This window comes from Diadema antillarum, unplaced genomic scaffold, assembly GCF_040938485.1.
Source record: "Diadema antillarum isolate AM-2024a unplaced genomic scaffold, OU_Dant_1.0 seq00000384_RagTag, whole genome shotgun sequence".
In the NCBI taxonomy this organism is placed as follows: domain Eukaryota; kingdom Metazoa; phylum Echinodermata; class Echinoidea; order Diadematoida; family Diadematidae; genus Diadema; species Diadema antillarum.
Window position 1 is genome coordinate 695,999 of NW_027271382.1, and position 13,975 is coordinate 709,973.

General features: G+C 38.1%; 1 protein-coding gene across 1 annotated transcript; it reads left to right on the forward strand.

Moving 5' to 3' along the window:
• The first annotated feature begins 3,294 nt into the window (after nucleotides 1-3,294).
• LOC139731756 (transmembrane emp24 domain-containing protein 3-like) lies at nucleotides 3,295-12,634 on the forward strand. Its single transcript, XM_071642637.1, has 3 exons — nucleotides 3,295-3,606; nucleotides 7,950-8,198; nucleotides 9,160-12,634. The coding sequence occupies exons 1-3, from the start codon at nucleotides 3,442-3,444 to the stop codon at nucleotides 9,388-9,390; spliced, it is 645 nt and encodes a 214-aa protein (XP_071498738.1). The 5' UTR covers nucleotides 3,295-3,441; the 3' UTR covers nucleotides 9,391-12,634.
• The last annotated feature ends 1,341 nt before the right edge of the window (nucleotides 12,635-13,975 follow it).

Below are 13,975 nucleotides of genomic sequence, written 5' to 3' on the forward strand. Positions count from 1 at the left end.
CTAACAAGACTGTTGCTACATTCACTCAATCCACACATTAATGGCGTATACTTGCCCTTTAGATACGTCAGGCTATCGTTATCTATTTTGATGAATTTACTGACTGGAGATATCAGACGTGATGGGGAGACGTGGATGCGGACAATATTTAACCCCTGTTAAATATTGGTTGGAGTGAGGTTTAAGTGAAGATTAGGATTATATAGGGTTAGGTTTAGGGTTAGAGCTTAGGAGCAGGTTCATGATTAGGATTAGGGTTAGGGTTAGGGGAAGGGGAAGGGGAAGGGGAAGGGGTAATTGCCCTGGGCTGGAAATTCCTCGAAAAGACAAGACAACATCATACTGTTATATTCATGTACAAGGTTATGCACGGACTAACTCCCTCGTATTTACGTAGTGAATTCGATTTTGCTCCCCAGCACTACTCTTCCCGACTAGGTGAAAAACTGCTCTCACCGAAACCAAGAACAGAATCCCTAAAGAAGTCTTTCAAAGATCGAGGTGCGAAGGCGTACAACGCCTTACCTTCTAATATAAAATCTTCTACTACAATTGATGTTTTCAAATCCAAAATAGCATTAAATCCGTAAGAGTTGAATTTGAATTTGTTCATATGTTTGTTTGTTTGTTTGTTTGTTATTATCCTTTCAGCCCAAGAGGTAAAATGTTCAAACTATTCAACTACTGTGCAAATCTTCACCTTAACCACTTCATATTTCCTACTACATGTAGCTAACAATTATTGTAATTCAACCGTCGTATTTGATTTTCTAATTGCTGTTTTTTTTTCAGATTTATGTCATACTTGTTATTCAAGTTTCAGTCAATTGTTTTCTTGAAGTTATCTTTTGATTTCGATGTGTTTTTACTGTCCTTATATATATTTCGTACTTTTTATTCAAATCTCACTCAATTGTCTTTCATTAAGTTATATATGTGATATAATCTGTTTTGGTGTTGTATTTTCTGAACTTGTTTCTTTTCATCGTAATGCTGCGATTGCATGGCCATCAGTATTAATTTTCAATTGTTTTATCTATTCTTTAGATTTGCTTTTGAATTTTTGTCATTTACTTATGATTTTAACCTCATGTAAATAAGTATAGTATGCAATCCGTATCAGTTAATAATATTTTATTATTTTCGTTTTTCTAACAACTCATGACATCTGAAATTTTGAATCAGCTTTCCAACTTATTCCATGTTTCAAAATATTTCTTAAAACTTTTTACAAATTGTACTTGTTTTTATCCATTGAATTATTATTCTTTGATTTCGATACAATCATTATATACCTCACCTTAAGTTTTCCGTAATTGACATATCACTTGCCACGGATTTTACTTTTCTTAAATTGTCATAGATTAAGCATTTTACACAAGTTTCCAGTTACTTTTTGTTTCGTTACTACGTATTTTTATCTAAATTCATCAAAGTAATTATTTCACAACAATCTGTTTTTTTCTTTTACTGCACAGATATGTTTGAGGATTTTATTTTCAAACACTTCATTTTATATCTAAACATATTCTGATTTGATCATTGTTATATCTAACTGCCTTTAAGATTTTTCTGTTATCGGTTGTTCTTTTTTTTCTCTCCCTCATTTACTGTATGTGTTTCCATCTGCATGTCTGTATAATTCGTTTTGTACGTGTCCATAAATATTGTACTCATTGTATATGGACCCCATGATGGAAGAACAGCGTTGCCATGTTGGTAACGCTGAATATGGGCAATCCACCCTTTATTATTTTTATACGGAAATAAATACCATACCATACCATACCTAAACCCCATCAGTGCATGTGCAAAGGACAAGTTCACCTTCATAAACATAAGGATTGAGAGAATGTAGCAATATTAGTAGAACACATCATTGAAAGTTTGAGGAAAATCGGACAATCCCTTCAAAAGTTATGAATTTTTGAAGTTTTTGTGTAGAAACCGCTGGATGAGAAGACTACTGCAGTGTATGAATAACTTAGATGTCACATGCGTACAACAATACAAGGAAAATATAAAGAGAATTTCACAAAATTTCATCTTTTGAAAAAAAGTACACATTCCCTTGACTCGTTACCGACATATGTTATGGGTAATATTATTCCCCCTGCCTTTAGAAAGAGGCAAGTCAAGTGGTCTTTTATTATACGAAAAAAGTGAAAATATGTTGAATTTTCTCTATATTTTCTTTATACTGTTGTACGTATATGACTCACAAGCTGTAGTAGTCTCCTCATCCAGCGGTTCCAACACAAAAATTTTAAAAATTCATAACTTTTGCATCGATTGTCCATTCCTCAAACTTTCACTGATGTGCTCTACTTATATTGCTGCATTTTCTCAACCCTTATGTTTATGAAAGTGAACTTGTCCTTTGTGGAAAACCTGCATCAGATTTTGTATCACCTGCATCCAGCACCCACCAGTAGTCTGAAAAAAGTTACCCAGTACCAAGGAGAAGGCTGTGAATGAATCGTCGATAATGAATTGTCGCAGTATTTGAGGAAAATCATAGGCCTATATCTTGGAAGTGTAATACCAGGTTCGTGCAACTTGAAATATACAACTCAGAAATATCGTGATCATTTTAGTTTGTTTAATAGGAGCAATATTGTAAGCAAACTCCTTGCAAACCAAAACTTTATGAATCGTAGGTCATTATACAAACAGTCTTCACTCCTTCAGTTCTGTTTATTAGCTTAGAACTCATTGTAAGTCAACCTATGGGCCCCGGCAGTAATTGATTAGAGTGATAATTGCAGGATATCATATTTTGGGGTCCAGCCCAGGGCAATTACCCCCTGAGCAATTACCCCAGACCCTTCCCCTGACCCTAACCCTAATCCTAATCCTGAACTAATCCTAACCCAAACTCTAACCCTAAACCTAACCCTAACCCTAATCTTTGCTCTAACCTTATCACTAACCATGCAGTATGTAGTCCTTCGGGGATCTATTGCCCTGCTGATCTACGCATAAGCATATAACATAAGATTTGTAGCTTCATGGCATAAGTAAGGCCGAGTCCGAACTTGTGAAAGCATTGAACTTGGGCTATTAACATGATTGTTGTATACACGGACGTTATCAGGGACTGGCGCCAACTCTGTGGCATTTGGGCTTGTCACAACCTACGCTAGTTCGTAGTCTGAGTACTATTGGCGATTACTGGAAGGCATGTAGCTCCTTCTCAAGTCGTCATAATACATGCACCGAGTGCAATGTGCTTTTGCTCGAACGCCAATACAGATCTGCCACGTTGGAATATACCGCAGCTGCAACTATGTCACCGGATCATCTTAGCCGTTAGCAGAGAAAAGGAAGAAAAATGATATTATTTAAGGCCTGATCTTAGTTGAAGTTTTTGCAAATACGAGTGGAAGAACAACTGAGAAGTTGTCCTAAGTGAAATACCAGGGAAGGTTTGCAATCACGATGTCGGAAATACCGTCTTTTTTCATTGTCTTTGTGACGATTCTCGTCCTAACGTTACTTGCTGCTACGCATGGAGTGGAATTGACTTTTGAGTTGCCAGATAATGCGAATCAGTGTTTTTATGAAGACGTGGAAAAAGATGTGAAGATAATCCTGGAGTATCAGGTACAGTACTGACCACTGAATGTCTATTATTTTCATATCGGTAGTGATAAGAAGACGGATATATTCGTTGTAGTGTAGATCTGCAATCCTGCAGTTGGAACAGCAACCTACAGTCCCACTAACTACTATTCATGTTAAGTAGAATCTAGATAGAGGGCAGTTACACTCGCGACTCGCAAGCGCAAGTGGACAATTGGAATGAAACCGCCCATCTCCTGCTTATTGATCGCGTTCTTTACACACACAGCATCTGTTCTGTAAATAACACCAAGGCATCAAAATGACGACAATGCTATAGAATTAGCAATTTCGCGAGTCGGGAGCTATTCGCGAATTTAACAACAGGCGAAAATATTACCAGCTGATTACCTTCCCAAAATGAATCCCTTGCCTTGATGATACGAAAATTTCAGTACTACAGCCGTACAGTAGTATACCATGTCATGGCTTACCGAACAGACCATATACTAGTACTGTACTGGCTAAGCTTGTTTACGTATATATAGCACGTCCACGTCTACTTACGAATACTGTAGAGAGCCAATCCATTATCGCAAGGGGACCGCTCGTCAGAAATCTAGCGCGATGGACTTAACCACTTCAAAAATGTTGAATTCTAACTTACTACTAGTTAGCAGAGTTTGGTAAGTTTGTTTTCATGCAGTGTATAACTAGTATCATTCTTATTTGCTAATAAGTTGAAAATTCACACTTTCTTTGCCACTTCATATTTTCTCTGGTCCCCCAATCGCGAATTTAACCACTCGCGAAAATGTGTGACAGCGGCAATTCGCGAAAATTTATGTATGCGAAAATTATAGCGTATACAGTATGTGAATGCAGTAACGTTAGTGGTCCACTACTCATCCACCATTTTTTTTTTTTAACTTTTTTTTACTTTTTACTTTTTACTTTTTACTTTTACCTAAAGTTACTTTTATTATTACTTTTCCGGAACAATGGCAATGCTGTAGGTTAGAGCCTGTTCATCGATCAGTTTTCAGCTGCTCTTGATCCTTCCAATTAATAGATCTACTACGTCGTATAGCCTGGGCCAATCTCATTTAATCCATCACCCTCGGCCTCGCGCAATGGCTGTCATGTATAGAATCAAGAGTACGCATGGGACGGGGTGCAATGCGCTGGAACATTCGAACATGAATACCAATCAAGAGAAATGATGAGGGGGTTACAGGTACAGGTAAATAACCTAAAGAAACAGGAGGAAAACGAATTGAAGAATATCCTCATTAGTTTATACACGTCTTTGCCATTCACAAGATTTACATGCTTTATCAATGAGAGAACAGGTGGTCGATTAAAATGATGAGCTTGCACCAGCATACAATAAAAAATGTCACTTGCGCGTTTGTCGCCGAGAATTCCACGTGTACGATACGAGTCAACAATCTTAGCCCGGGATATGAATCTAGTACTGTATTTTCTGCTATGGTGAAATGAACTTAAGGGGAAGCTGAGGAATGTTTTCTGAGATACAAGGTATTTAGTCAAAAAGCGGTCAATGAGTAATATAATACAGGTCCAAGCATACTATGGCACATTGGTATCTATTGTTCTAAATTGTAAACTCCAGTAGGCCTAGTAAGAGTATACATTGTACCTGTGTACTATAGAGCGTCCCATGGTTAGAGTAGGCCTAACTTAAACTGTTTTTTACAAAATTCATTGACTTCAAGCTTCTAGAAATAATCCATATCCCGTATTTTTGTAGAGCACATGCTGCACCATTTACCTTCTAAGTATAAACTTGATTTCTTTTACAAGTGCTGTATCACTCTATACGTCACGAGCTGCCCGTAATTCGACCATAACGCTGTCTGAAATTCGACTGCCTGCTACATGGAGAAACTTTATATGGTTTGCGCAGGGTGAAACTTTGGTGCCGCTGCTGATACATTAATTCTATAAGGTTGTAGTCCACCTATTGCGTAACTGTCATATATTTAGGTAAAATTGTGCGTCCACAGTAAGCTTTGCAGTGAACAAGAAAGAAGTCAAGTGTCAAGTTACTGTATGGGTGTGTTATCTCGGGTCAGGTGCTCTGATTTCTGCTCTCATTTGGAGAGGATTTTACCGTCTTTTTTTCAGGTTTCTGTGTCATCAGCATACAGTGTATTATAACTCAACTGATTTCAATCTCTGGAAGATGCAGGACATGTCTTATAGAGGATTATGATTGATTTTACCAGATAATCGTGATTTTGTTTTTGCTGTTTTTCTTTATATGACTGCTCTTGGTTGCCATGAAACACAGAATATTGATTGATATTCAGTTTTGTTTGCGACCCAGTTATATTTTTGTCTCTGGGTTTCAGATTCTATGTGTAAGACATATACTGTATAACATTTACTGATTAGTATTTCACAGTTTTTATACCCCCGCCAAACGAAGTTTGAAGGGGGTATATAGGAATCAGCGGACGGTCGGTCGGGCGGTCGGGCGGTCGGGCGGTCGGTCGGGCGGTCGGTCCGTTGCAAATTTTGCGTCGCGAACTACTTCCTCAGTTTTCAACCGATTCCCATAAAACTTGGCACAGATGTGTGCCTTGGGTTGTAGATGTGCAAGACGTATTTTTTGACAGTACCCAAAAGTACGTTGCCATGGTAACGGCATATTATGGGCAAAAATGGGTACAAATCTTGCGTCGCGAACTTCTTCCTCAGTTTTCAACCGATTCCCATAAAACTTGGCACAGATGTGTGCCTTGGGTTGTAGATGTGCAAGACGTATTTTTTGACAGTACCCAAAAGTACGTTGCCATGGTAACGGCATATTATGGGCAAAAATGGGTACAAATCTTGCGTCGCGAACTCCTCCCACAGTTTTTGATCAATTTTTATGAAATTAGGTACAGATGTTCATCTGAATATGTTAATGTGCAAGACACATATTTCCGCAGTGGCAAAAAGTGCGTTGCCATGGTAACGGCATGTTATTGGTAAAATATAGGGCAAAATGCTTCATGGCAAAACTGCTTCATCAGTGTTCTTCCAATTCTCATGGAATTCATATTGAATGTTTGTCTTAGGATATAGGTCAGCATGACACATTTCTTGACAGTGACGAAAAGTATGTTGCCATGGTAACAGCTCACATATTATGAGCCAAAATGATGGAAAATTTTGTGTTGCAAACTACTTCCTCAGTTTTTGCCCAATTTCCATGAAACTTGGTACAGACGTGTGCCTTTGGTTGTAGATGTGCAAGACGCATTTTTCAACAGTACCCGAAAGTACGTTGCCATGGTAACGGCATATTAATGGCAGAAGATCATGGAAAGATCTTGCGGATTTAACTACTTCCTCAGTTTTTTGACCAAAGCTTATCAAATGTTGTTTTGACCAAAGCTTATGAAATGTTGTTTGACGGGGGTATAACCAGTCGCTGTAGCGACATTTCTAGTTGTCTTTGTTTTTGGATGTTGTTTTTTCTGTAATTCATGCTTCACATTATTTGATAGTATTAATGAATTTTGATATAAATGTACATTGCACAGTGGTGTATGTAATACCACACAAGGACTTCTCAGAGAAAGCACTGGGTCATGGAGTCTCAGGGTAATGATTAAGTTAAAGTTTTGAAATTATTATTATTTTTACAAGATGGTTTGGGGTATGTTGATGATACAATTGTACCTGCTGGTATCATACACTTGCTGTCTGACTGTGATTTTTTTTTTTGGGGGGGGGGGGGTGGAGGTTTGGGGCCATGGAATAGGGTTTGGGTGCAAAGAATACATTATCATTTATTTATTTATTTTTTTGTGCAGTTGAGATGTACTCTGATAACACTTTTTTTGTACACTGGATGGATTTTTTTATTGGGGGGGGGGGGGAACGAATACCCATTCGCCACAATGATACACTGTATTTCTAGTTTGTATGTACAATAATCCACCTGTTGTACACGCTGAATTTGAAATTGTATAATTTCTTTTCTTTTATGTCCAACTACTCCCTAATGTGCTTCCTTAAGTTGGTTGGAGAGGCCCAAGGGTCATAGTGATTTTGATTGCTTTTTTCCAACCCGGCTCCTTAGGGAAGCTCAACTGGGAAAGCCTGACACTTTGTTTTCTTGTGTTTTGCTTGTTTTATTTGTTTCTCTGTTATCACTTGTATTGTTTTGCAAATGCCAAATAAATAAATAATAATAATGGTCTTCAAACAATCTAAACACTTGAAATGATGTGATAATTAAACATTCTGCATACTTTTTTACTTTAGTTATTGTTGGTACCCCAGATGACATGTATGTTCCCATTTCAGTGAATCTCACTCTAGAGGCAAATTGATTATCTGTTGCTCTTTCATGCACACAACAGGTTGTGACAGGTGGCCAGTATGATGTCGATGCAGTATTGAAGTCCCCCAGTGGAGCGGTGGTGTACAAGGAGAAGAGGAAGCAGTATGATACCTTCACCTGGACCGCTGACCAGACAGGCGTAGTGGAGTTCTGCTTCAGCAATGAGTTCTCAACGTTTGCCCATAAAACCGTCTACTTCGATTTTGTCGCTGGGGATGACGACCCCCTGATCCGAGACATTGGGGCCCATGCGACAGCATTAACCCAGGTGAGTATCTTGTCCTGGCCGTCTAACTCACAACTTTAAAGAACGGAGTCATTTCAGCATCCATCAATGTAGCAATGTAACATTATCTGACACACTTATTTGAGAGCTCAAAAGTATCATCTTCAGACATGATGATGAATAGATGTCATTTGCTGTTTTGAAGCATGTTTGAAAATAAGACGACTTACAAACTTTTATACATCCCAGTATTCAATTTTGGGCTGCAGCTTCTCCTTGGCATACAGAGGCAGAAGACATCTTTGGATGTCCAAGAGAAGGGAAAAAAATATGTATTTATACACAGTGTATATTATGATGAGTGACCTTTATATTTTCTTGTAAGTAGATTGTATGCGGGTAGATTGAACCAAACTTGGCCACACTTTCTGATAGCAAAACTTGAGAACATGGTTAGATGAAATTGTCTACAGATTTGCAGACATGATATAAAGTGCAATGTACATATCTGTTGTACATTTTATATTCATTTTGAAGAATTGTATATTTTGAATAGTTTGATACTTTGCAATACTGGTATATGAAGATATAATCTACCTTTTAGAACTGGGGAAAATCCTCTCAAATACTGAGTACATTTTGTCACTCCAACCGTTGCATGTACCCCTTCTACATTGTGAAAATTTTGACAGCAATATCTGTCCTTACTTTTCTTTGGTATGAGGAATGTTCATGTCATTTTAAACAAGCAATCACATCCTTTTGTCTGCAGCGCTATGCAAAAACCCAGTTTCTTGATGTACATTTGCTATCTATCATTCAGTTTTCCTCCGTGCTCCTGACCATCCATTGGCTTCAGTGTTTTGGTTTCAGCAACAGATGGGTTTGCTAAGCATAGAGCTTGTTCATACATGATGTACACACACATATACAGTTTGTACTTTTAGTTTTCTGATCAGTTTTGTTGTGCATATTCAATTTTTTGTTTTCTGCACCTCTGCAGCTGGAGACATCGTGTGTGACAATCCATGAGGCTTTGAAAGCAGTCATCAACTTCCAGACACACTACAGATTACGGGAGGCCAAGGGCAGATCGAGAGCCGAGGGCCTCAACCAGAGGGTTCAATTGTGGTCTCTCGGGGAGTTTATCTTAATTCTTATCATAGGTATTGGAGAGGTCATTGTACTCCGTAGCTTTTTCTCAGTGTCGAAACCCAGGGCTGGTAGGATATAGTTTTCCATAGCTGTGCATTTGTCTGTGTGTTTGTTGTTTTGTGTCTTGGTTAAAATGTCCACCTCCCTGTACTAAGGCCATAGATATTGATTTACTGTTTTGGTCTTACACGTACATCTATATTTTTCACCATATGAATCCAAAGTGTCAGTGTGTAGCGGTAGAAGCTGTAGTAGTTAGAGGCATATGTAACTAAGCAAGAAATTCAGATGAGATTTGCATACTTTATTCTGTACAGTGTTGCTAGATGAAAGATAAATCCTCATCTTTTTTTTCCCCATCTGTTTTGATTTTTTTCCCTTTCATCGAATGCATGTTTTCACCCGGCCAGTAAGAGGCTCTTTCTTAGACATTTGAACAGGGATTGGAAAACATTTGTACAGAAATTTTGTAAAGCCAAAATATTGAAACTTCACAGAAATACTTTAAGACTTTATTATGAGACATCTCTCTTTAATTAGGAGATATACTGTAATTGATGTGTTAATTTAACCATAACTTACAATGAGTAGAAGCTGTATTGATTTTGGCATGTATTGTGAAATGTGCCTTCAGCAAATCATTTTTGACAAAAAGATCATGACAAAATTATGTTAAGGGTCACATTTCAACATCGATTTGTACAGCATCTGAGGTCACTTTGTCACAAGATGTGGCGCCAAATTGATTTACTGCTCCAAATTTGAGAAGAGTAGTATGTTCACATTTCTGAGAGGATATGGTGGTTTAAATGTCTAACATGTGTAGACGTATTACCGCAAGAGCCTATGTGTATTGTTGTTTTGTGATTCACTGTGCCGTGTGTATGCAACAACAACAAAAAAAGAATAATATTAAGTGCAAAGAGGTGCCATGTCATTCTATAAAGTGCTTGTTTTCTTTTAGTGTTATGAGTATTATCATGATTCATAGTGTTTCTTGTTCACTACAAAGTTTATAAGGAATATACCTGCCCAATAAGTATGCACTAAATACCATATAGATAGATGTACAGTACAATGTTGTATTCCTGCAGAGTACAGACTGATTTTAGAAATGCAGTTCCTGTGATATAAGTGGTATAGTGCAGCATAGTATCTTACAGAAGAAGAATTATTCACCAGAGACCACAATTGCTGACTACTCCAAAAGCAGGTATTTCAGGTGTCAGTGGGTGATTTCAACTGTGGTGCTAGTGCTAGTGCTATCTCCCATCCAACTGCCTTAAATCGAGCTCCATCAGATTAACAGAGCGATACCATCAAAATTATCGATCCCAACACCAGGTGCTAGCATGGCACCACCACGAAGTCCGTGAGAATTGTGTGACGAAAAAAAATATCGCGCGTGATTACAATCAAATATTAAAAGATGCAGCCATGACTGCTTAGTTATAGATACATAATGAGGAAGATAGTATAAAATGCCACAAATTTCGTTCCTTTAACAAAATACATTTGTACAACGATCTCAATTTTGCTCCCAAGTTCAGATTTATGTAGCCATGTCCAGAGCATTCTTGTACGTTACATTGGGGACCATTATATTAGCATAGACTTTGCACATAAAACGTGCATCTATTGCAGAAGTGAATGCAGGTCTAGCACGGCAACGCAAACACCAGCACTGAACTTGAAATGATGAAGAGGATAATTCCTAGGGCTAGTGTTAGTCAGTGGGGAAAAAGCACGTAAATGACTAACACAAACAACAGAACTCGGTTCAGCAGACGACATTCAACACTGAACTAAGCACCAACTACCAGAAATATGTCATGATTTTGAGATCAATTCCCAACACCGACGTGATTTCAAGTTCGGTTTTATCGCTGATGCTAGTGCTGAGATAGCACTAGCACTGAACTTGAAATCACCCATTGTGTGTCAAGAAACTAGTTTCCTTACATCGCCAAGGAACAAATGCATTGTTGGCCACAATATTACATATTGTGTGAACTTCACGGTTTTATGATGTGTTGAAGCTACATGTATATGTGCATATTTCTTTCTCTATGGCATGGTGTCGGGCAAGCCTGAAGTGAACGGTCGAAAATCTCCAGTTGCATGAATGTCAAGATATACATTTTTGTACTTGCAAAGTGTTTCTCTAGATACGACTGATGTGATCTTTGGGCAGGCATTGATGATATCATATGGACACTGTCTTGGTGGGGTTATGTGTAAAATTTTGAATACACTGCAGAAAAGGCACTGAATGCCAGGGTCCTTTGTAGATTTCCATTCCTGTTGCCTGAGTATTGATGTTCTCTGATAATTGTCTGTAATACACATTTCAACTTAGAACATAAAGTGGTTGAGGGGTCAGGGATGAACTCTTATTTTTTTCCCTGGTGGCCCATTTGGGCCTCTTAAATCTTAGAAAAGAAATATTGGTAGCCTGAAAAAGACTGTATGTAGTTGCCCAAGTGGCCCATTCGGGCCACTTAAATCTTAGATATGAAATATTGGTAGCCTGAGAAAGATATGTAGTGGCCCGAAGTCAAAGCAATAGAAACAATCTGTTTTGAATCTTTGTTGTTTGTTCGAGCCACCAAAAGATGAATTTGGTAGCACGACACCAATTTTAGTGGCCCTCTTTAGTGGGTACATTGTGCATGTATGTTATTTTGGTAGATGATGCATACGCAAGCAGCACGATCAGTGGTGTCTTGTCATAAATATTTGTTGTGTGTTTAAAATGTGTGTAGTTTGGCTGATTGGTCTGTAATTCTTCTTCACTGTTTGCTTCTGTGGCAGAAGAAAAAGATGAATCTGATATTATTAGTGTCTTTTGCAGTCTTTTCAGAGATGTAAATGTCATTCTACCTTGTTTGAAATCATTTATTGAAACTTGTAAATAGACATGGAAGACACCTATTTTGTATAGTAGGCATGGAAATGCAGTTGTGTTTTTTCCCCTTTAGTGTAATTGAGTAGATGTATCTAATTCTTTGTGATTATATCTCATAACGTACACATGCTGTGTAAATTCCAAGCATTTTTGGCATGTCAAATTGTTCCTCGCTGTTAAAGTGATTGCAGAACGTGAGAATGTGACAAAAGTGTATATAGGTACAAGGAGGGCAGTTTGTATGGCGAGTTCAATGTCTTTAGCAAATCCTTCATTTTAATTCACCTCTGTATTGATGACTATTTGTAGAGCACTGTTGTGTAAAAGTAGAAAGAAAGAAAAGAAAAAAGGCAGAACTAGAAGAAGGATATGTTTGATGAAGGTAATTGTGGTAGAGCACATTACATGAAATACTAGGTGGTGTTACAGTTACATATGTTGTGATTATGATATCATGTTTGTCGGTGTAGGGAAGAACAGCTCTAGGGCATAGATTTTAGGTTTGCTTTTGCGAACCTGTGTATTGCAGATCTATCATAGTGTTCTAGAATGGCGCAAGTGCACAGACATGGACCAAATGGGACTTAGTCATATTGGGCTTGTCACCCATTCAATGCAAATCCCAAGACGGGGTGACAAGTGGAAAAAACCAACAGGTGTCTAGGTGTTGATGTTGTGTATCTCTAAACACCCCCCCCCCCATCTCCCCCCCCCCCATCTATCTCAAGGTCATAAGGGTTCATATTTCCATGACCTGAGCTGCTTGAGCTGCTGTCTAAACCTCTTGGATACATTTTTTTTTTCATTATGGGATGAAAACTCATCCACAGCATAGAGAAGAGATTGTTTAACGAAAGGGTAGAAGTCATTTTTGGCATGTATAATGAAGAATAAGACACCAGTAGATAAAGGGAAGATGGGTGGGGGGGGGGGGGGGTAGAGAGGGGCTATCCCTTGCCTGTCACACTTTGAATGAAAGAACAAAAGCTCACATGTGCTTAGCTGATCCATATCTCCTGTGATCTGTGAAACATGCTGTTTCACCAGTGGAGCATAGGACGAAATTCAGCATGATGATTATGTACTGCATCACAGCATGGGAGAGACTCAATATGGGGGGAAATTTTGCTGTTCGTGGCAAAGACCTAAAAATCTTGATTGAATCATTGATCACATTCTCACGTCAAAAGATTCCTCAAGGTTTTTAACCAAAGAGCAGGGTCTGTGAGATGTTCTTTCCTATTTTTTTTTCCTGTACTTCAGATGCAAGCATGGTAAATGTACAATTCAAGTCAAGTCCTGTGTAACAACCATACTGTCTTGACAAACGTAGCTAGGTCATTTTACACGACTTGAATGATAAATACATGTAGCAGGGAATGTTTTCAGCTGATTAAAGATGAGATGATTTGGAATTTGAAATTCTGTCTACACTCATTTCTTTGGTAAGTGTCCTTCTTGGAGCATTTTTTAAAGTCCTGTGGTGAAATGATTATTGATCACTGGTACAAAATTACAGTATAGTGATTAGCAGGGACACTGGTCGTCGTGATCTGTAGATGAGTCAGTGTAAGTACAGTGCACTCCCGTTATAACGAACGCGGTTATAACGAAAATCGAAAAACAACGGCGCAAAAATTCAAGCCCAAACATTATCCGCTCAAACATTATCAGCCCAAACATTAACCACTACAACTGTATTATATTTTTTATTGTTCCAAATTCGTTCGATTATAATAAAATTTCAATATAACGA